At 39.5% G+C, this 23,286-nt stretch overlaps 1 protein-coding gene across 6 annotated transcripts in view; it reads left to right on the top strand.

The window, feature by feature from the left end:
* Positions 1-16,892, top strand: part of iqce (IQ motif containing E) — a 54,143-nt gene extending 37,251 nt beyond the window's left edge. For 5 of the 6 annotated variants that reach the window (XM_033040787.1, XM_033040785.1, XM_033040786.1 and 2 more), the window contains 6 exons: positions 93-116; positions 2,626-2,739; positions 3,819-3,949; positions 7,597-7,682; positions 9,418-9,564; positions 11,943-16,892. In XM_033040787.1, the coding sequence (XP_032896678.1) occupies positions 93-116; positions 2,626-2,739; positions 3,819-3,949; positions 7,597-7,682; positions 9,418-9,564; positions 11,943-12,019 (579 nt within the window). In that variant the 3' untranslated portion in view covers positions 12,020-16,892. Of the gene's footprint in view, positions 1-92; positions 117-2,625; positions 2,740-3,818; positions 3,950-7,596; positions 7,683-9,417; positions 9,565-11,942 lie in introns of those variants that run through there. The other variant, XR_004415349.1, reaches the window with a different exon arrangement.
* The last annotated feature ends 6,394 nt before the right edge of the window (positions 16,893-23,286 follow it).

Below are 23,286 nucleotides of genomic sequence, written 5' to 3'. Positions count from 1 at the left end.
TGGCTTTGAAAAGTAGGAAGTTTTAAAACTCTTTAATCACTTTCTTATAAGTCTACGTTTCAATTATGTTTTTTTCTCTTTGATACATATAGAAAGAAGACCTTGAGTTGGTGGAGGTAAGTTTGACCCCATTCTCTAAAGCATTGCTTATATTTAACACAAGAACCAGGAACAAGAGTAGGTGATACAATACATTGAACCTGACCTGTCATTTGAAAAGATTATGATACATTTCAATTTTTATCTACTTGTTCAATTTATCACCTGTGATTTTCCTGAGTTCAAATAATCGATCTCAGCTTTGAAAATGCTCAATACTTAAGCATCTGTAGTTCTCCCAGGTAGATAGTTCCAAAGAATCACAGATGTCCCAATGAAGAAATTCCTCGGTTTATGCCCCACAGAGCAAGAATTTCCTGTCAATACCTCCCCTACTAAGCGCTTCAGGTTTTTACTTGTTTCAATGAGATCATGTTTATTTACAATAGTAAAAAATGTAGGTCTACTCTACTCAATCTTTCCTCACAGGACAATGTTTTCACCACAGGAATCGATTTAGTAAGCCTCTGTTGCACTGCCCACAAGGCAGGTATATTCTGCTTGAGATGTGAAGACAAGTTGAAGTCTCACCAAAGCTCTAAACAAATACACCAAGATTTAATTACACTTGGACTTCGACCCCTGTGTAATAAAGATTAACACACATTTTTCTTCTAATTCCTTGCTCTACTTGCATACTAGGTTTTTATAATTTATGCAGAACAAGAATCACATATCTCTGAATATCAACATTAAGTTATTCTCTATTCTAAAAATGTTGCTTTTATTTTGTTTTTCAACAACCTCTCAATTTCCTACGTAAAACACCATTTATCATAACCAAGGGTTTACTGTACGTCCTGAATGATTTTAGTGAACTATCATAAGGACAAACAAAAAAACATGCTTAATATCTCTTTCACTTCCCTACTAATCGTTTTGACCCCATAACTTAACATGTTTACCTTTATTACTCTTCTTTATTGCATACTTGTCGTTACTATGTTTTTTTCAATTATTACTTGTTCATTCTTGATTTCAATTTGTTTTCCCTTGTAAATTTTTGAGCAGACTTTTGGTGTTCTATTAAAATCTTCCCAATCCCCATTTTCTTCACAACAGTATAAGTAAGGCTTGAATTTCAGGTATTTATTTTACATGCTGATTTGATTGGATATCATCCGGGGTGGCACAGTGGTGCAGCAATCGAGTTGCTGATTTTGATTCTGACTACGGGTTCTGTCTGTACGGAGTTTGTACATTCTTCCTGTGACCATGTAGGTTTCCGCCGGGTGCTCCGGTTTCTTCCCACACTTTAAAGATGTACAGGTTTGTAGATTCATTGGCTTTGGTAAAATTGTAACAATTGTCCCTAGTATGTAGGATAGTGTTAGCGTTTGGGGTGATCACTCTTGGCATGGACTCTGTGGGCCAATGGGCCAGTTTCCGTACTGTATCTCTAAAGTTTAAAGTATTATGGGCCTGTCACACTTCCGCGACTTTTTCGGCGACTGCCGGCACCCATCACAGGTCGCCGTAAATTTTCAACTTGTTGAAAATTCAGCAGCAACCAGAAAGACGCTACAACTCTATGGGCGACTTAGGGGACTACTCACGACCATACAGGCGACACCCCGGTGACATGTCATTGGGTGGAAGACTGTATGGTTGTCAGTAGTCGCCCAAAGAGTTATACCTTGTTCTGGTCGCCACTAAATTTTCAACATGTTGAAAATATTCGGCGACCTGCAACGACCTATGACGGGTGCCGGCAGTCGCCGAAAAAGTTGTGTAAGTGGGACAAGCCCATAATGCATACAGAGCAAATGCTTTCACTGTACCTGGGTTCACATGACAGTAATAAACCTCAACCTACATATTTAAGACAATCTTTCCTTAACCAAGGGGCAATGTTTCATTTTCAGTACTGTTTTACTCCAACATTATTGTGGCTTGATGAACCAAGGCGGACAAATACAATTAGTTTAGTTTTGATTGCCATGTGATCTGAGGTACAGTGAAAAGCTTTTTGTTGCATACTATTCAGTCAAGGAAAAGATATACGTGATTACAATCAAGCTGTCTACAGTGCACAGACACAGGATAAAGGGTATATCATTTAGTGCAAGATAAAGTCCAATTAAAGACAGTTCAAAGTTCTCCTATGCGGATCACACTCTAGCAGGTGAGAGGACGGTTCAGTTGCCTGATAACAGCTGGGAAGAAACTGTCCCTGAATCTGGAGGTTTGCATTTTCAAACTTCTGTACCTATTGTCTAATAGGATGGGGGAGAAGAGGAAGTGGCCAAGGTGAGCGTGCACGTGGCCCTGCCGGGGCAGCATGAAGTGTAGATTAAGTGTAGTTAAGGTACAGATCAATTGAATGGCAAAACAAGCTTTAGAGGCTTTTGACGAAATGAGGGTGGGATCTGCAAAATGTTATCTGTAAACAATTATGCCACATCGGAGATTAAAGAAGTTATTTACTGTTAACATCACTTGGTGTGCACATTTTGTAGGTTCTACTTTGAAGTGGACTTTAAACTTTTTTGGATATGAACACTCAATCCTTTTGGTTTTCTCCAGGCTATTACTATGATTCAAGCTTGTGCACGGGGGCACTCAGCACGGCAGAAGTTCGAGGACATGTACTCTGTAAATCTGAAGCAGATGCCTGGAGCCTCCTCTTGGCAATACAAGGTATTTAACACCACATGGGAACTTCCACAGCCCTGGTATCTAAACTAGACTCATTAAACAGAGGAGAATGTTCCCACTATCATTGTTACAGAAACAAAATGCAATTGATGCTGGAAATCTGAAATATAAGCACAGAATGCTGGAAATACTGAGTAGGTCTAGCAGCATCAGCAAAGAGTTAGTGAGCTATACTAACAATACGTCAGTGACATATTATCAGAACATCAATGACTTGTTCTGATGAATAATTATTTCCAGGAAATGTTAACTCTTTTCGTGACCAATACTGCCTGCTCTGTTGAATGTTTTCCAGTATTTTCTGTTTATATCATAATTAATACCAAGTCAAAAGAAGAATTGCTGTGCTTCATGTTGCAATTAATGACAACACTGTTTGCAAGTTTATGTGTGGAATGAATTTAAGGAGTGAATGATATTGACACAGCATAACAGGGACATGCAAATTGGAACAGGTAATCAGAGCTAAAGAGGCTTGAATTTTGACAATTCCAACAATTGGATGTGTAAAAGATGTTTCTACTTGATAAGGACCGTAATAATGTTACTAATAAGTTTGGTGCGACACAGTGGCAGATTTGCTGCCTTACAGATTTGATCCTGATTACAGGTGCTGTATGTCCGGAGATTGTACGTTCTCTCTGTGAACGCGTGGGTTTCCTCCACTTTTCTCCCACACTACAAAGACGTACAAGTTGTAGGTTAATTGGGTTCTGTAAATTGTCCTTAATGTGTAGGATAATGCTAGTGTACGGGATGATCACTGGGAAGAAAGGCCTGTTTTCACATTGTATCTCTAAAGACTTTACTTTAAAGTCATGTAAGTAACCTAAAGAACATGATTTTACCAAGAAAATGGGTAAGAATGTGAACCTTATTACCACATCGAGAGAGTGAGATAAATGCCATGAAAAGATTTAAGGAAAATCTAGATAATCGTGAGGTGGAAAGGAAATGGTGGAACTGTTATTAAAAATAACATAGATGGGTGACGGATTTAAATTCATGCAATTGTGAGCTGCATTTTGTAATGTGTATTTTGCAATATATTTTGATTTCAGAGTCCTGACATTTCTCACAACAACACTATTCAAAACCAAATCCAGACAGGCGATGAGAGAGATGAGGCCATCTCCTTAATCCAATCCTCCTTCAGGGCTCATCTGACTCGGTCACGGTATCTCAAAGGAAGGTAAGACTGGGACATGATTTTGGTAAATTCTTGAGGGACCACCTTTCATGCACTGTGCTATCCCATTTCTATCAGTTGTCACCGCTGAGTCTCTAAGAAAGATTTGTCTAGATTGAGAAGTGTAAGATTGGGACCCCATGTAGTACGCCCCATCCCCTACCACCTCCCCCCTCTCCCCTCCTGACAATCAAGAAAATCTCTTTGCAGATGCACTGCGCTGCATTTGAGATCCCTGAACAGACTGCAGACAGAGCAGCACTTTTCCCCCCCAATTTTTTTGGAGCCAATCTGTAAGGAAATAAAGGTATTTTCAAGCCCATATCAGCAAATTTTATTTGTGAAATAGACATGTCTCCAGGACATATGCTTATCTCTAGAGGAAGAAGGTTCATGAAACCCCATCGATTATATGGTGGAGGAGTCATTGACTACTGGGAAGGAACTGGAAGACTGAAACGAAGAAACATGGTGGTCTGGATATAAGGGGGTGCTAAATCCAAACCCACTCTCTTAGTTCAGTTCTGTGTTAGGAATGAACTGTTATAAGGAGCAAACAATGACTATTTATACAATAATCAGATAACCAGCACTCAAGATGAATTTAAAAGGGAAGGTCCTGTCTGATCAGTACCTTTGAGCGTTTGGCAGCTCAAAATAATCCTATGATGCTGTGTCTTTAGGCTTTTAAAAAGCATTTGATAAAGCTTTAGGTGATGATTTTACCTGTAAAGATTCAAGGTCATTTGTGGGAATGAATAAGGACTGGTTTAAAAGTAGGAAACAAAAACTTTGTGGAGGGTAAATACTGAATGAGATAATAATAATAATAATAATAATAATAATAATTTTTTTTTTTTTTAATATTTTATTTTATTAGAAGTAAGTACAGTCATATGGCACCAAAGTGCCTAATATATATTTTCATAATACATTTTATGTACAACTTCTTTTTTTTTTTTTTTTGTTACACTGAAAAAAGATTAGAATAAGAAAAAGAAGTTAGATAGTAAAGGATAGAAAGATGTGAAATATATAGTGTGTGAAAAAAGAAAACGAGTAAATGAAGAAAGTTGAGAGAGAGAATAGAGAAAAGAAAAGAAAAAAAGATGGAGATCATTATTTATAGTCTTGACCAACCCTCGTCCAGTCCTGAAACAGTTATTTTTTACAATTGTGTTGCACCATATGATTCCAAAAAAACGACGAATGGAGACCAACTCGTTATGAATTGGTCTGATTTATCCATTAGGAGGAATCGCATTTCCTCAAGATGAGCGGTGTCCAACATACTTGCAATCCACATTTTAAGCGTTGGTATTGATGTACCCTTCCAAAATTTAAGAATTAATTTTTTTGCTATTATTAAACCATAGTTAAGGAATAGATTTTGAGATGTGTTCAATTTATTCCCATCTTCCATTACGCCAAATATAATCATTTCAGTATTAGGTTCCATTTTTGTCTTGAATAATTTTGTAAATATTTCAAAAATATCATTCCAAAATCTATAAAGTTTTATGCAGGAGACTAAGGAGTGTGTTATAGTTGCCTTTTGGGCTAGACATTTATCATAAGTGGCGGATATATTTGGATAAAATTTGTTCAATCTTGTTTTTGAATAATATAATCTATGTACAATTTTAAATTGAATTAAATTATGTCTTACATTAATTGAACATTTGTGAATATATATCAGGTATTTTTCCCATTTAACCTTCGTAATTTTTATCATTAGTTCCCGTTCCCACTCTTCTCTAAGTACCTCTGTCGATGGTAGGTCTATATTTAGAATACTATTATATAAATATGATATTAATTTTTGTGAGTCAGCTTCAATATTCATTGCCTCTTCCAATAAGTCAGGAGTTACTTTTTGATATCCTTGTATATATTTTTTCACGAAATCACAAATCTGAACATATTTAAAATATTGGTTGTTTTTCAATTTAAATTTTAATTGTAATTGTTGGAATGATAGTAAGTTTCCCATTTCATACATATCCCCGATCCTTCTAATTCCGAGACTTTCCCATTGGTTATATGTCTTATCAATAAGAGATGGTTTAAATAAAGGGTTATTCGCTATTGGCATTAACAGTGATAGATTTCTTAATTTTAAAGATAATTTTATTTGTTTCCAAATTCTTATTGTACCATATATAATTGGGTTCTTCTTATATATTGTGTTATTCAGTTTTTTTGGGGAGAAGAGGATCGTTCCTATATTACTAGGATGGCAATCCTCCTTCTCCATTTTATCCATTCTGTCTGTTGGGTAGAACTATCCAACCAATAAATCATATTCTTAATATGCACTGCCCAGTAATAATACATAAAATTCGGAATAATAATAATAATAGTATCTTTTATTGTCATTGCACGTCAGTGCAACGAGATTTAGTATGCAGCTTCCAACCGATGTAAAAGAAGAGTAAAATAAATAAATAAGCTGTGTTACGTGACCATCCGAGGGAGACAGTCCAGGAGGGATGGGGGGCACTCAGCAGGTCCGGTTCAGAGCCGCTATAGCTCTGGGAATAAAGCTGTTTCTGAGTCTGGAGGTTCGGGCGTAGAAGGCCTTATAACGTCTGCCGGAGGGAAGTAGTTCGAACAGTCCGTTACAAGGGTGTGAGGAGTCCTTATGGATGCTGACGGCCTTCCTGAGGCACCGTGTGTGGTAGATGCCCTCCAAGGCTGTGTCCCAATGATGGCACTGGGTCTTGCTACTGGATGTGACATTTACATTAAATAGGACATAGATCTCAAACAAATTGGTCAAATGTTGAAGATATTCAATGTTAAAACTTGGAAGGTCTGTGAAGGCACAACTCAGAGATACAAAATAAACAAATATGAAATGCAAGTGAGCAGAGATAATCTTAATCTTGAATAATCTTAAAATTACTTCTGTATAAGGCATAGAAGTCAAATGGTGTCATAGGATCTACAAAAGGACAGTTTCTAATTATGTGCACTATCTGTCGAGCCAACCCAGTTGACAACTTCAAGTAAATACAGGTGATAAATGGGTCACATCTAATCGCACCTTGAGTCCAGACTAGGTTAAAACTGACAATTGAGCTTTGGAGCCAGTGCTGAAAAGCAGTTGAAACTGTTTTCAAAGATAAGAATAATGGAGAAAGACTGGAGATCCTTTGTCATTTTAGCCCTGATATATGGCAAAGACCAGTGATCTCAGGGCTGCACAAAGACACAGAAATGTTGTCTATAATAAATTGTGGGAGCAAAGCAAGGGATCACCTACTTAAACATTTTTTTAAAGCTGGAATGCAATAGAAATTCTTCTTACATTAGTTGAATAACAGCTTGATAGTGGTGCTAAAAGCACACATAATATAATAAATAATTGTTTCATTAATTAACTTTAGATTTGTTTCTGGTTCTTACAAACTAAGATGGCTGAATAATCTTAATCGTTGGTTAGCTAGCGATAAGAACATATTCTTTCTAATGCATTTGACCTGCACTGATATAACTGAAGCAGTCAAACCGCTTTCTGTCTTTTTAATGCTGATGGACCTTCTTTGCATTGTCTAAAGTCACTTGTGGTTTTCTGATTGTGGATAGTCTAAAGGAAAGATGCCCTTCATTTATGTTTTGTCTCCCTTTCACAATGTTGTGCAAAGAAAGAACATGTCTGCTGGAGACACCAGGAGTAACTCAGTCATTGTGAGGAAATCCAGTGATGCCCTTCACCAGCCAAAGTATTCAGGTAGGTATAAAAACCTGCTGTGTCAAAAGCTGGCAGCCTTTCTTTCACAAATGTTGAATGTATTTATTGTGATTTAATAAAGTCACACAGCAACTTCAGCTACAATAAGGATTTTTTATCCACATTACCATTTGAACATACAACAGTACAGCATAGGAACAGGCCCATTGGCCCACAATGTTCATGCCGAACATGATGCCAAGTAAAATTAATTTCCTCTGCCTTTATGACCTGCATACCCATGCACCTATCCAAAAGCTTTTAAATACCACTGTCGTATCTGCCTCCACCACCTGACAGCGTGTTCCAGGCGTCCATCACTTTCTCTATAAAAATACTTGCCCTGTACATCTCCTTTAAACTTTGCCTCTTACATCTTACAGCAATGCTCTTTAGTTTTTACATTTGCACCCTGGAAAAAAGGTTCTGAGTGTCTCTTATCTATGCCACTCATAATTTTATATACTTCTGCACTGGCTGACCACAAAAGGACACTCGGAGCTTTTCATTGGCGAGCCGATTGCTGAGGTGAAAGGCAGTGACAGTTGTCTTAGATAGGTTAGGGCGAAATCGCCAGAAGGTGAAATACTCCTCCATCCCCTTCAAGTCTTGGGTTAGCACTCTGCTGATATCCTCAAGGGCAGTTCCCTGGCAGACTGTACCTTAACCTCCTGACCCCCTTTGCTCAGCCTTTGCTCAGAGCCTCACACTTGCCCTCCACACAGCACTTCCCTTCATCTTAATTGCTCCCAATAGAATGCTCTGCTACACCTTTAATTATTTTTATTAGCTGCTTAATTAGCTAATTTTGGTTACTCAACCAAACCAACGGCAAGCTTTTGAAATCTCCTGCTGGTCTTACGCTGAAGTATTCTCCCTATAACCGTGTGGGTTTTCTCCAGGTGCGCCAGTTTCCACCCACATACCAAAGATGTATGTCTCAAAAAATCGGCACTAGTGTGAAGGGAGAGTTGAAATTGAAATAACATAGAACGAGTGTGAGCAGGTAATCACTCGTCAACATGGACTTGGTGGGCTGTAGGGACTGTTTCCTGCTTCCATCACTAAACCAAACCAAACCAATCCAAACCAAATTATGCAGCACTCCATAGTGCTGGGATAATTATCTGCTCAGGTCTGTAGTGTGGTTTGAACCCAGAACCATCCGACTCCCAAGATGAGAGTGCTATTAATCAAGCTAAAATGATAATTGAATTCTCTTTTTATTCCTATCCCTTTTCTAAAAACCTGCACTGTATTTCCCTGTGTGAAACCGGAATAATTATTCACTAACTTAGCACCATGCAGTTTAAACACAAATCTGGAGAACAGAATTGTGAATCCTTCATGGGCTAGGTCTTCATGTGAAAAAGAGATTTGGGAGAGGAGACACACAAAATGTGTTCTCACATGTGTGAGTCTAAAATTATTGGCCAGAAATAAAAAAATAAGTAAGAAATAAATCCAATAGGGAATTAATGACAACAATTCTTTATCCAGAGTGCGGTTAGAACTTGTGGCTGGCTTTCACAGGAGTAAATAAAGTGAACAACATAGAGTCATTGAAGGGCAAAGCTGGATCAACATCAGGGGGAGTGGGGGATAAAGGAAAGGAAGATATGGAGCCTGGGATAGATGTAGAAGGAATGGCAGGAGGTTGGTACAGAACACAAGATTAATCCCGCTGGACTGAAGGGCTGAGTTCTGCTGTAAATTCTATATATTATTGTTCTAGGTTCCTGCAGAGATAATGAAAGTAGTGATGAAATAGAAGAGGATCTATTCAGGCATAAAGGCACAGAAGATGCAAAATACTTAAATAAATTTAAACTCTCACCAAACAGTCCTTCATCGGGTAAGAACATGCGGATTCAGGCCACAGGTACTTTTATTTCCATTTACACTATGAACTATTTCTTCCTCATGCCTCAATTTTTGTCTCTTCTTGTCTCATGGATGTTGATTTTTTAACTAATCTGTGGTAATCTTTACTGTCTGAAACTGGTAGAGCAGGTTCCAGACGAAGTAGTAAACATTACCAGAAAAGCCACTGCAAATAATAGACACAGGAATGAGAAATCGGACTTGTCACCGGTGTTAAAGGGACCAGTGGAAACCTTTTTCAGGTTCTTGGTTTCCTTTAGAGACTCTATATTAACACTAAAGATGTCAAGCATAACAAAGGCCAATGTTATGGAATTAATGGAGATCTTTGCATGCTGAGACAGGAGGACTCTGAGTTCAGTGACAGAAAGAAAACCAGAAGCAGACCAACTGCACAATTCCTTTCATCTCAGGATGAGTCAACAAGTTCACTCCTGCATTGTCAGTGAGAAAATCAAATGGTTTATCCCATCCCCTCGTTTCTCAGCTTGATGGGAATGAGCAGGAGCTTTGAAGAGGAGGTGTCAGACCATGGGTTAACCCTTATCCAGAGAACAGAGAATCAACATGCTGGCTACAACTATTAAAAAAAAGTGTGATTAATAAATTGTAAAAAAAAATAATGAAATTAATATATGAAATTGGTAGGCAGAAAAAAACTGTTGCTCCTTCATTAGTTTAGTTAGTTAAATTTATTGTCACGTGTACCGAGGTACAGTGAAAACCTTTTAATGTGTGTTGAACTCAGGCCTATATCACACTGTGACCTTTTTATCCCACCTGACACTTTTCATGTCCACACCTATGGCATTTTTCTGGGAAATTAGGGGGAAAGGCAATAAGTTAAAAAAAAAAAAGTCCAATAGGTTTAAAAATGGTTTCCAACCTTTCTCTCCAACTTTTTCTGGTGCTAAAACCCCATATATTGGAGGTTATTTGGTTTAGTTTATTGTCACATGTACTGAGGTGAACAAACTTTTTTGCTGCATTCTATCCAGTCAGCAGAAAGACTATACATGATTACAATTGAGCCATACATAGTGTACAGAGAGGCAGGATAAAAGGGATAATGTTTAGTGCAAGGTAAAGTCCAGTAAAGTTTGATTAAAGATAGTCCAGGGTCTCCAATGAGGGACCACTCTCTAGTTGGCAATGGGATGGTGCAGTTGCTTGATAACAACTGGGAATAAACCGTCCCTGAATCTAGAAGGATGTGTTTTCACACTTCTGTACCTTCTGCCTGAAGGGAGAGGGAAGAAGAGGGAGTGACCAGGGTAAGGCTCATCCTTGATTATGCTGGGGCAGCGTGAAGTGTAGATAGAGTCAATGAAAGGGAGGTTGGTTTGTGTGATGGTCTGGGCTGCGTCCACGACTCTCTGCAATTTCTTGCAGCGTCAGATGGAGCTGTTCCCAAACCATGCTGTGATGCATCCCGATAAAATGCTTTCTATGGCGCATCTGTAGAAGTTGGTGATTGTTGTTGGTGATGTGCCGAACATCCTAAGGAAGTAGAGGCATTGGTGTGTTTTCTTGGAGATTGGTTTGATATGGCTAGTCCAGGACAATTGGTGGTGAAATTTACTCCTAGGAACTTAAATGTTCAACTATCTCTACTTCAGCACCATCAAATTATACCGTGTGTGTACCGCTTCACTTCCTGAAGTCGATCTCTATCTCCTTTGTCTTGCTGACATTGAGAGAAATGTTGTCTTGACACCAGGTTACGAGATTGTCAATCTCATTCTTGTACTCCGTCTCATCATTATATGATATCTGGCCCTCTACAATTATGTCATCTGCAAATTTGTAGATTGGATTTGTACTTTGCTGCACAATCTTGGGTGTATAAGGAGTAAAGAAGGGGGCTGAGAACGCATACTTGTGGATGACCAGTGTTGACCATTATCATAGAGGATGACTATCCTCACTGATTGTGGTCTGTTGGTCAGGAAATCGATGATCCAGTTGCAGACTCCAAGTCCGATGAGTTTGGTGATGGGCTTGGATGGGGTCATGGTATTAAAAGCAGAGCTGTAGTCAATGAATTGAAGTCTGACATAAGTGTTTCTCTTATCCACGTGCTCCAGGGTGAGTGTAGGATCAGGAAGATGGCATCAGCCTTGGATAGGCAAACCACAATGTGCCAAGGTGACACACTGCATTATCAATGTGACATTCTGTATGATGAGATCTAATTACTTGTCGGTATCTCGTCTAGCTCTATCCTGAAGGGAAAGAGTCTGTTCCCACGATACCAAATGGCAAAACATTCCAAAGGATTCTTAGGGAAGCAGGAACTGGCCAATATGCATTTTTTCCCAGTTTAAATTAAAGTGTTTAGAATCCAATAACAAATGTAATTGTCTTCTCTTCCAGCGAGATCCAGCCAAAGCCTCTCTCGGGTATCAGGAGAAGTGGATTCTGACGATTCTGACGATGTCATTTTGTTTTAACTTCATGGCTACTGAAACATCAAGACTGACTTTTAGAGGTGGATTGTTCCACTCCAGGAGCCTTCCAAGAAAAATGTCTTGAGAGTTGATAGGCGAGTAGTTGAGGAATTTAATTTTGTTTGATGATAGATAAAAATACAGAACTCATGGTGCACAAATGGAAAGGGCTAATTGTTAATGGTGAATTTAATACTGTTTTACAAATATATATGATAAAAGTGACAATTTGCCAGATATGTTCAGCAGGTCAAGCAGCAATTGGGTACATAGAGGTATGTTTTCTGAGGACTACTTAGTGCCATCTACAAAATGCTTTTTAGCAATTCACCAAGGCTGCTTTAACACAACTTCAGAAAACCATTTCCTTTGCCACCTTGAAGGAAGAGGTCAGAAGCCACATGAGTATGCCATCACCTGCAAAGTTCATTCCAAGTCACATGCCGTTCTGGCTTAGAAATATATCAGCATTTCATGGATTTCTGGGTCAAAAGAATGGAGTTCCTCATTCAGCAGCAATATGGGAATACGTCTAATAGAGGTTCTGCAGCACGAGAAGACAACGGCTCACCACTACTTTATGAAGAGGAATCAGGATATAATTTAAATGCTATGCTTCCAAGCATTGCCTACAATTTATGGCCCAAATCTAGCATCATTATCCCTCAATGGAAAGAATTTTTACCTCAACTTCAGAACATTTGCTTATTTGAATTTAACCTTACAGCCTATTTCTTTGTGTAATAACTCAATCAAAAAAGAAAACACTGAAACAGCTGACATCTGAAGGTTTGAAACATAAATTGCTGAAAGCTACTACCTAATTCCAAGAGGCTATGGACGATGAGTGTCCTTTCCACCTTGGGAAGCAGTTCACTAGCAGCCCCGAGCCTCTTGTTGCTGCCACTCACTCCCACCCTGCCTTGTCTGTCTGTGGCCTCCTGCACTGATTTAATTATGCCTAATGTAAGCTTGAGGAACAGCACCTTAGTTGGGCACATCCTAGACATTTGGGCTACGTCAAATTCAAAAATGTAGGTGATTTATTGTCTCTAACAGAATGGGCCAAGCCATTCACGTGTGCTCTTGGCTCCGTTCTTCTCTCTCCAATAGGAAAGCCTGACCTATTCTGCCCTGACAAAGTGCCTTCAACCTGAAATATTAACTCTGCTTCTCTTTCTACAGATACTGCCTGATCTGCTGAGTATATCCACCATTTTTTGATCTGGCAAAATAGTGTTATGGAGAACGGTGCAGCATAGGAACTAGCCCCATCGGCCCACAATGTCTTTGCTGATGCCGACAAATTCTCTTAGCTAAATAATTTCATGCCATTTTCTGTATATCCATGTGCCTATCCAAAAACCTCTTGAACACCGCGACCATATCTGCCCACACTACCCAGGCAGCGCATTCCAGGCATCCACCAACCCCCTGTATGAAAAAAAAACCTGCCTTGCACTTCACCTTTAGACTTTGGCCCTTTCACCTTAAAGCTATGCCCTCTAGTATTTCATATTTCATTCCCGGAAAAAGTCTGCACTATTTATGCATCCCATCATTTTTTATACTTCTATCAGACCTCCCCTCAACCTCCAGCTTTCCAGAGAAAACAATCTAAGTCTGTCTAACATCTTGTTGCTAATACCTTCTAATCCTGACACCATTCTGATGAACCTACTCTGTGCCCTTTACAAAGCCTCCACACACATCCTGTATTGGGGCGACCAGAACAGCACACTATACTCCAAATGTGGCCGAACTAAAGTACTATAAATCTGCATTGTGCCTTCCTGACTCTCATACTCAATGCCTCGACCAATGAAGGCAAGCGTATCATGTGCCACCTTTACCACTCAATCTACTTGTGTTGCCACTTTCAGGGAGCTATGAACCTGGGCCCCAAATCCCTCTGTACATCATTGCTGTTAAAGTTCTTGCTGTTAGTTGTATAATTTCCTTTTACATTTGACTTCTCAAAGGGCAAAACATCACTCCTGCTTGGAGTAATCACCACCTTCCATTTCTGTAGCTGATCTATATCCCACTGTCTACTTTGACAGCCTTCCTCACAGTCCATGCCTCCAGCAATCTTGGTATCTGCAAACTTACTAACCAATCCATCTACACTTACGTCCAAGTTATATTCATATATATATATATTTAATCACAATAAACAGCGGTCCCTGCAGAACTCCACTGGTCAAAGAGCACCAACCTGATTATTAGCCTTCCACCACAACCGTCTGTCTTCCAGCAGTAAGCCAGTTATGAATACATACAACCAAGTCACTGTTAATCCCGTGCATCTTAATTTTCTGGAACAACCTACCATGATGAACGTTATCAAATGTCTAACTGAAATCCATATAGACAACGTCCACTGCCCTACCCTCTACGATTACCTTCATTACCTCTTCTAAAAACTCGATCATTAGTAAGACATGACCTGCCGCATACAAAGCCATGCTTACTGTCCCTAATTAGCCCATTCTCTTCAAATTGGAGTAAATCCGATCCTGAAGAATTCTCTCCAATAGCTTCCCTACCACAGACGTGAGGCCCACTAGCCTGTAATTCTCTGGATTTTCTCAACTTCCCTTCTTAAACAAAGCAACAACATTAGCTACTTTCCAGTCCCCCTGGACCTCGCCTGTGGTTAGAGAAGAAAACTCATTGTCAAGGCTCCTGCAATCACCTCTCTTGCCTCTCTCAATAATCTGGATGAGACCCCATCAGGCCCTGATAATTTACTACCACCTGATAATAACACCACCACCTTTTTAATCTCACATTAACATTGCATGTTAGTATTCTCCACATTGATCTCCATGTCCTTCTCTGGATGCAAAGTACTCGTTTAGTGCCTTGCCTTCATCCCCTGAGAGGTCCAGAATTTTCCCTGGCTGCCATCTTGCTTTTAATATAGGTATAAAAAGATGGGATTTCCAATATTCCCACTCGCTAAAGTCATTTTGTGGCCCCTTTTGGCCATTCTAATTACCCGCTTGAGTTCTTTCCTCCTTTCTTTATATTTATCAAAGGCTCTGTCTGCTTTTATCTTAAATTTTGCATACATATCCTTTTACTTTTTGACTAAAGTGACTACTTTAGTTAAGTTTAGTTCCCTTACTTTGCCCTCCTTATTCTTCCTCGTCACCATCATGCATCTATTCATTAGATCTTGAGGTTTGTTTTATAAACTGCAATCTGAACAAAACCCCTCAGAAGCCAGAATGCTATTAGAAAAAGTTGCATCTGACCTTCATGAACATGAACGAGATATTTGTCACCAGGAAAGCCATGCAGGTTTAACACTTAAACTTCAATATGGCCTGACCAGTATCTGATTCTGTATAAACCACCCAAGTTTCCTCCCTACATAAAGTACAATAATTTAAATAGTTTGTCAATTGGGTTATAAGACTCAACATTCCAAAATGGGCAGCTTTGTGGGATTTAGAAATGTGCTGGATGGAAATCATTTTACATGTCTATTATGACGGGGTAATACATTTGACCAGAAAAAGTGTCTCCTACCTTTCTCATGTACATTAAACAAAAACAGAACATTGTGGACACTGGAAATCAAAATAGTAATGGATATACTCATTTGGTGAGACTATCTGTGGAGAAGCACAACTGTTACATTCGCGTTCCATATCATTTCATCAGGTCTTTTATTAGCAGATGTGACCTGACCTGTGGACTGTTACTCGTATTCACATAATTATGGAAGTTATGACACTAATTTGACCCATGGTGATTGTGCTTGTTAAAAAAGACCGCCTAATTCCAACATTGAGTCCATTACTCTGCAAGTCAAAACTCTTCAGGTTCACATCACACTTATTAAATGTGATGAAGGGTTTTGCTGACCTTTGAGCATTAATTTCCCGACTACCGCTTTATGTTTTGTCTCTTCTCCCTGCTACTCCCCTATCCCCATGGACTTATTTTCTTTTTATTAAACCATTTGTTGTGTGCTGACTTGTTAAAAACCTTGCTAGATATCATAAGACACTGACCTTATTAACCCTCCTTATATCTTTCATTAAAAAGTTCTCATACTTGAGCTTTTATATCTTATTTCTATGCTTTGTGGCTTTCCTGTTGCAGAAGTGTACGTTGCATTTTTTAAAAACCATTCATAGAATATAAATGGTGAGACTGGCAGTTGGTTCCCATGCATAGTTTCCCATGGGGTGAAAACCTTGGGTTTAGAATTGTCACAATGCTGTTAGATATGGGGTTGCAGAGCATTGATCAAATAACAATTTAAAACATCTGGTCTCAAATTGGAATATTGCAGCCCTTGGAGAGGAACATTTGAAATGGTTTACTCGGGTATCTCCTGATCTCATAATTTCTAGATTATTAAGCATTGTGATGAAGCTTTGACAAGATTCTGTTGTACATCCAGTAAATACATTGCACTTCAGCCACATGGTGATGGAGCTGCCTGAAGAATGGATTACTTTATCATGGATAATGTTGAGCTGCTTGAGTTGGAGCTGAAGCCATCTTAGCAAAGTTGACAGTGCTTTCACAATCCTGACTTGTGCCTTTCAAGTGGTAGAGATGCTTTGACATTGTAGAAGATTCATGTATTGGAATATTGGGGGAATTTGCAGTGATGAGCTTGGGTTAAGGAACGGATATCATTACTTTTGAATAATGTGACCTATCTGAATATTTTGATAATAGCATCTTCCTTGCAATTTATATTGGAAGAGAGGATATTTATGATATTTTCTGATTCTTATCAATCGTGTATTTATGATGCATAATTTTTGTCGTATTTTTGTAATATAAGATATATATTTTAATTTTTATTGTCAATAAATATTTGAAATAAACTTTTTCTCAAATTTTACAAATATTTGTGCTGTGTCTATGTTGGATCTTATCAAAACATTTCTGAAACTCCAAAGATACAACGTCCCCTGATCCAGTATATAGAACAGCGCAGCACAGGAACAGACCCTTTGGCAAATAATGTCTGTGCCAAATATGATGCATGTGATCCATATCCCTCCATTTCCTGCATACCTATGGGCTCTAAATATCTCTTACATGCCACTATAATCTGATTCCATCAGCATCTCTGGCAGCACATTACAGGTATCCAATACTCCCTGTGTAAAGATCTTGTCCCACGCATCTCTTTTAAACTTTCCACCTCTGACCTTAAACCTTTGCCGTCTAATGTCTGATATTTCCACCCTGTGAAAAAGGTTCTGACTGTCCACACTATCCATGCCTCGCATCATTTTATATACTTCTATCAGGTCCCGCCTTAACCTCCATGCTCCAGAGAAAAGAATCTAAGTTTGCACAACCTCTCCTTATAGCTAAATGCCGTCCAATCCGGGCAGTATTCTGCTAAACCTATTCTGCACCTCCTCCAAAGCCTCCATATACTTCCTGTAGTGGGGTGAACAGAACTGCACACACTAGTTGAAATGCAGCTTAACCAGTTTTATAAAGCTGCAACATGACTTCCTGACTGTTATACTCAATGCCTCGATCGATGAAAGATAGCATACCATATACTTTCTTTACTACTCTATCTAGTGCTGCCATTTTTATGGACCTATGTATCTGGACCCTCTGTACATAATGCTTTTAAGGGTCTTGCCATTAACCATATACTTTCCTCTAACATTAAACCTCCCAAATTGCAACTCCCAAGTGTCTCTTTATTTTTCTAATGGCCTTATCGAGGACTACCAATATAACCCTGCATATAGCCAGACTTAAAGGCCCACGATCTGGTCTTCAGTAGATTACAGACCTCCTGGTTCATCCATGGCTTTCGTTTCAGGTTCACTCGGATTGTCTTGGTGGAAACACACTCCTCCACACATTTTCTTATGGAGTTGATTACAACTGTAGCATATTCTTTCAGGTCCTTTGCAGAGTTCCTACTCATTGCCCAGTCTATGAAGGCCAAGCAATCCCGGAGTTGTTCCACTGCCAGTTCTGGACAATCCTCACCACTGGAGCTGTGCTCTTCAGTCGCTGACTATAACAGGAAGGGGCACAGCCATGTGGTCTGATTTTACAAAATGAGGGCGAGAGACAGAGTGATAGATCACCGTCTCTATAGCCACCAGCTTCATAACTCTGTCGTGTGCATTGAATCCTGGGATTTATTAAGTTTGGTCTCAGTAACATCTCCTGTACCATTTTCTTACTAATTTTAAATAAAACAGTATACATACATTTAATGTGATTTGTTTACTGATGTTGGTAGAGTATAAATATTGGCCAGAACACCAGGCAGGCCTCACCTGCTATTCTGCCCACGTGCGGCGGGAGAATTCCGACAAGCCACGGCCAGACCCACCAACAGGCCCGGCTTGCCCGCCATGGCCTGCGCTGAAGACCGGGAGCCCTCACAGAAGGCCCTGCTTGCCCACCATGGACTGGGTACCCGGCCGGAGAGACCCGGTGGGTGGCACTGCTGGACGCAAGAAGACCTGGAGGATTATGGCCAATTAGTAGGAAAGCACGACGGCCAGCCCCTGCTCATCCCTTAAAGTCTGGATTACCGAAGAGGAGGGAGTCGGTGAGGATGGTTGGGAGAAGCAAGGTCGAACACCGGCATACCGAGGCCAGACCCAAGCACAGACCTGGCTCGCCTGCCTAGACAGGAGAGAGTAGGACGTAAGGTGACCAGCTGCGGGAGACAGTGTTCTGCCTCAATGGTGGTATGGGCCTTGGAGGCACTGAAAGAGTCTGGGGCTTGGCTGGACTGGGCACTGTTCCAAGAGGCCAAGCTCGTGGAACAGACGCCGGTGGAGGACACCACGGCTACGCTTCGCCAGGCCAACCCTGCAACACCATCAGGCCAACAGGCCTTCATGGTCAGGTCAAAAGAACGCTTCACTAACAACAACTGGGACTTAAGAAATTGAGTCAAACCTTACGACTGTATACTGTCTAGGTATACTACTACTATACACGTACTGTATCTGAGATACTTATTTAAGATGAACCTAAGTGCTTATGTATAGTGATACTCGTACTGTATTGTATACAAAAATGAATTTTGCTGTACCTCAGTACATGTGACAATAAAGCACCATTGAACCATTGAAATATTTCCATGGGTGGAAATTTATATTATATCCACCTTTGAGAGCAAACAAAATCTCAGTTTACTGATTTATTCAAAAGGATTCACCTCCGACAATGCAAAGCTCTGTTAGAACTGGCACAGGGGTGTCGGCATCTCACAAAAGTATTAATTAGTTGGCCTTTTGGAACTAATTAGACTGACTACTGAAATTCAGGAGAAACGTGTGAAATTATAGTGTTTAGTTTATTTAATGCCAGATTTTAACATTAGGGTCCCCAAATCATATTGTCAGACAACTGGACATAAGGCAACACAAATTTATTATTGAATGTAAAGGTTGTAACATCCATTTACTGGAGAGATGCTGAACACAAGAAGGTTTCTGAATCAGACATTAAATTTGCAGCAATGATTTATGCATGCAAGTTATTTTTAAAATCAGACTTGCCATAATATTATTTAGCATTGGAAATTCCTTACATCCCACAATTTTTTTGTGGAGCTCTGGAACTCTCTCCCCCAAAATACTTGAGGGTTAATTTGATATTTTAAAATGATAACGATAGATTTTTGTTAATCACTGCCATACGGAACCAAAGTAAGCAAAATTGTATCATTTCTGCAATAAACAGATCAACATTGAACTAATTAAATAGTGAAATAGCCCAATGGATTAAATGGGGATAATTATTAATATTTAGAGGTGCAGACATGGGACATGAGATTGTTTTATGAAGCTTCTCGTTACCACGAAGCTGTACTCTGAAATAAATCAGCTTGTTCTGAAAGAGATGAGATGGAATGGAGGAGACCTGGTATATAAAAACACCCAGCACAAATTAGATGGGTTGACTGGCCAGCCTTTATGGTGTAAAATCCAGTAACGGGACAAAAAGCTAAAATGAAAATATAGCTCCACTGGATAGCAGGAGGAGAAACGCTGTTTCATAATGTGAGACATTTCACCAGTTTTATCTCTGCAGGTGGCAGTGGCTTGGCTTTTAATTAGAAATCTCTAATGTATTGTTAGAAGCTTGTGATCTGCCTGCTGTTGCCTAGTTCCAACCGGAAGTTTCTATGGTAATCTGTAACCTCAGTAAAATGAAAACGGAGGAGCACATATGAAGAGCAGCAAAGAAACGGGACTTGTGTGACAATGCCACATCAGGGGTCATTCCACCAAAGAGACCTCACTGGAAATGTTTTGATTACGTCAATTGGACAGTTACATCTTAAGTATTCAATGCTGTTTAAACATTATGCAAAGGAACAATGCTGCCCAACATTACTGTGAGGTAGGTAACTTAGTTTACTAAAATGAAGTCTTATCATCTCGAAAGAGGTAATGACAATAAAACCTCATTCTATTTGATGGTACAGGCATAACATGTTAAAATGCCTTGGGTTCAACAGCCAAGAATGTTTTATTTTCATAAGAACCAAAACTGAACAATGAAACTCTTACTTGCCGCAACACAACATATCTGTAAACAGAGTACCCAATCGTTAATATAATAAACATTTTAAAAATAAATAAATAAAACCCCAGTATAGTGTAAAAAACAAAACAAAGCCTGAAGTTCCTAGCAATCAAAGCAGTTTGTAATTCAGAGTTTACTTGGAGTTCTTGGTGTTCATTGGGAAGAAGCTATTCCTGAACCTGAATGTTACAGTTTTCAGACCCCTATACCTTCTTACCAAAGGCAGGATTGAAATGAAAGAGTGGCCAAGGTAGTGTGGGTCCTTGATGATGTGGTTCAAGATGCCACCTCAGAGACTTGAGACAAAATTCATTCTGACATGTATAGGGCAAGGACTGGCTGCACTTTTAGAAATGGCTGTCAGACAAAACGTTCAACATGACTGGAAGAACTGCACTATTGTTTGGATATTGCTGAAGGAGCCACTGCTGAGGAGTAGCCAATACCTACAAATAGAAAGACTGACCGTTCCTTCTGTCTGGATGATAGGTTTTTACTTCAATAATACACTAAGACCATGTCACTATTAATCGGTCAGCTAATGTCACTCAAACAATTTCTTAAGATATTGTTATTTACACTTGTAGGAGATGTTTGATTGCAATTTGACTGCTACATTCCAAGCATTAGAATGATGACACTTTTTCAATGTCCTTCATTACTGAGGTTGTGAATGTTACTGTAGAAGTGCAATTAATTTTGTTCAACATAAGGATATTTTTCTATGCTCCTTTTAAAAGGAATTATTTTATTTGGGACTAGGTCCTGTTGGCAGCTCACAACTAACAAGCGCAATGGTAATGCATTAAATTTTGAGCTGTTTTGGTTGCTGCAAGGACTGCCCCGTCCAAGATAATGACCTTCCAACAACTCTATGTGCCTTTCTTTCCCAGATGGATCAATGGACTGCGGTCATCCTGTTGGTTTTTTTTCATTGCTCATTAGCCCAAGGTGTCTTTAAACCAACTTAGGCCCAGTGTTGATTGCTTACCTTCCCATAAGTCAAGGAATGAAGCAATTCACTAAGGCTTCATTGATGGCCCCTCCCAAACTCACCATCCAGGAGGTCAAAGGCAGTAGGTGCATGAAAATACCACAATTTGCAAGGTACCCTTTGAGTCATCCAAATCTGGAAATATATTATCATTTATTCATTATCAATTGATCAAAATTCTAAGCACATTACTAGATACTATTAGAGATATACTGTGTTCTCATCACAAAAGTTGGAAACAGTTTAAAAAAGTTAGTCTTTTGAAGGAAGAGACATTAAATGCTGGTCTTTCCAGTGAAATCATATCAAATGAATGGATAATAAGGCAATGCCAAATGGAAAATTAGATAGTTTAGAAAAAAACTTGCATGTTTAAATGCCTCAGGACTTCCCAAAGTATTCTAGAATTATTGAACTACTTTTTAAAACGTAGTAGTGAACACAGTGGCCGATTGGATATTGCAAGCTCCCTCAACCGCACGTTGGGGGAACAGACCCAACGGGTCTGCACTTGGTCTAGTAACAAAATAAAATTGATTGTATCATCTGAGAGAGATATACTGACAGAGACATCAGAGAGAACTGCTTTTTACTTAAGTGATACAGAATGCAAACAGGCACCTCGGCCCACAAAGTCCACCGATCACCTGCACACTAGTTCCATGTTATCCCACTTTCGCATCCTACACACTTGAGGCAATTTACAGAAGCCAAATAACCTAAACACTTGCACGTTTCTGGAATGTGGGATGAATCACTCGAAGAAAGCTAATAGGGAGAATGTACCAACTCTGCACAGACAGCGCCTGTAGTCAGGATCGAGCTCAGGCCTCTGGCGCTGCAAGGAAGCAACTCTATCGCTGCGCCACTCTGCCACCCTAAATAGTACCATGTTTTTTATGTGCACCTGTGTGGTTAACTTGGGTTTTAATTTAATTTCTCAACTAGGGTGGCACAGTGGCGCAGCGGTAGAACTGCTGCCTCACAGTGCAGAGATCTGGGTATGATCCTGATTATGGGTGCTGTTTTTGCGGAGTTTGCACGTTCTCCCTATGACCACATGGATTTTTTTTGGATTTTGTCCCACATTCCAAAGACGTGCAGGTCTGTAGGTTAATTTGCTTCTATAAGTTGCCCCCGGTGTGTAGGATGTGAAAGTGGGATAACATGGAACTAGTGTGCAGGTAATCAATGGTTGGCATGGACTCAGTGGGCCTAAAGGCTTCTTTCCATGGTGTCTCTCTAAACTAAAGTAAACTAAAATGATAATGCAATACTGCTCATACTACTTCAGCAGGCCAGTTCAGAGGGGTTTATAAACCCCTGCCATTCTGATATAGGACCAAGGCTAATACAAATTAGTTACTACTAACACATTTGTGCTTTAGTCCAAAGCTTGCACTGATCAACGTATAACATCACTAATACTATGGTAAGGAATTACACTCTTTTGATTGCTCTGTACCTTGTCTTCTCACCATATTCCTCAACCCTTCTGCATCTAGAAGTAAATGAATGATTTAACCATATTTATATTCTCTTTTAAGTGGCCCATCGCTGTTAGTGTGCGTGAATCGTTGGTCGGCGCTGTCTTGTTGCGCAGAAGGGCCTGTTTCCATGCTGTATCTCTAAACTAAACTAAACTAAACTAAACTAAACAACAAGCAGTATTGAGATGAAAGTGCATTTAACTTTTGCTTGATTTTAA

The sequence above is a fragment of the Amblyraja radiata genome, chromosome 22 (assembly GCF_010909765.2).
Source record: "Amblyraja radiata isolate CabotCenter1 chromosome 22, sAmbRad1.1.pri, whole genome shotgun sequence".
Lineage (NCBI taxonomy): Eukaryota > Metazoa > Chordata > Chondrichthyes > Rajiformes > Rajidae > Amblyraja > Amblyraja radiata.
This window is presented reverse-complemented; position numbering and strand designations above follow the sequence as displayed.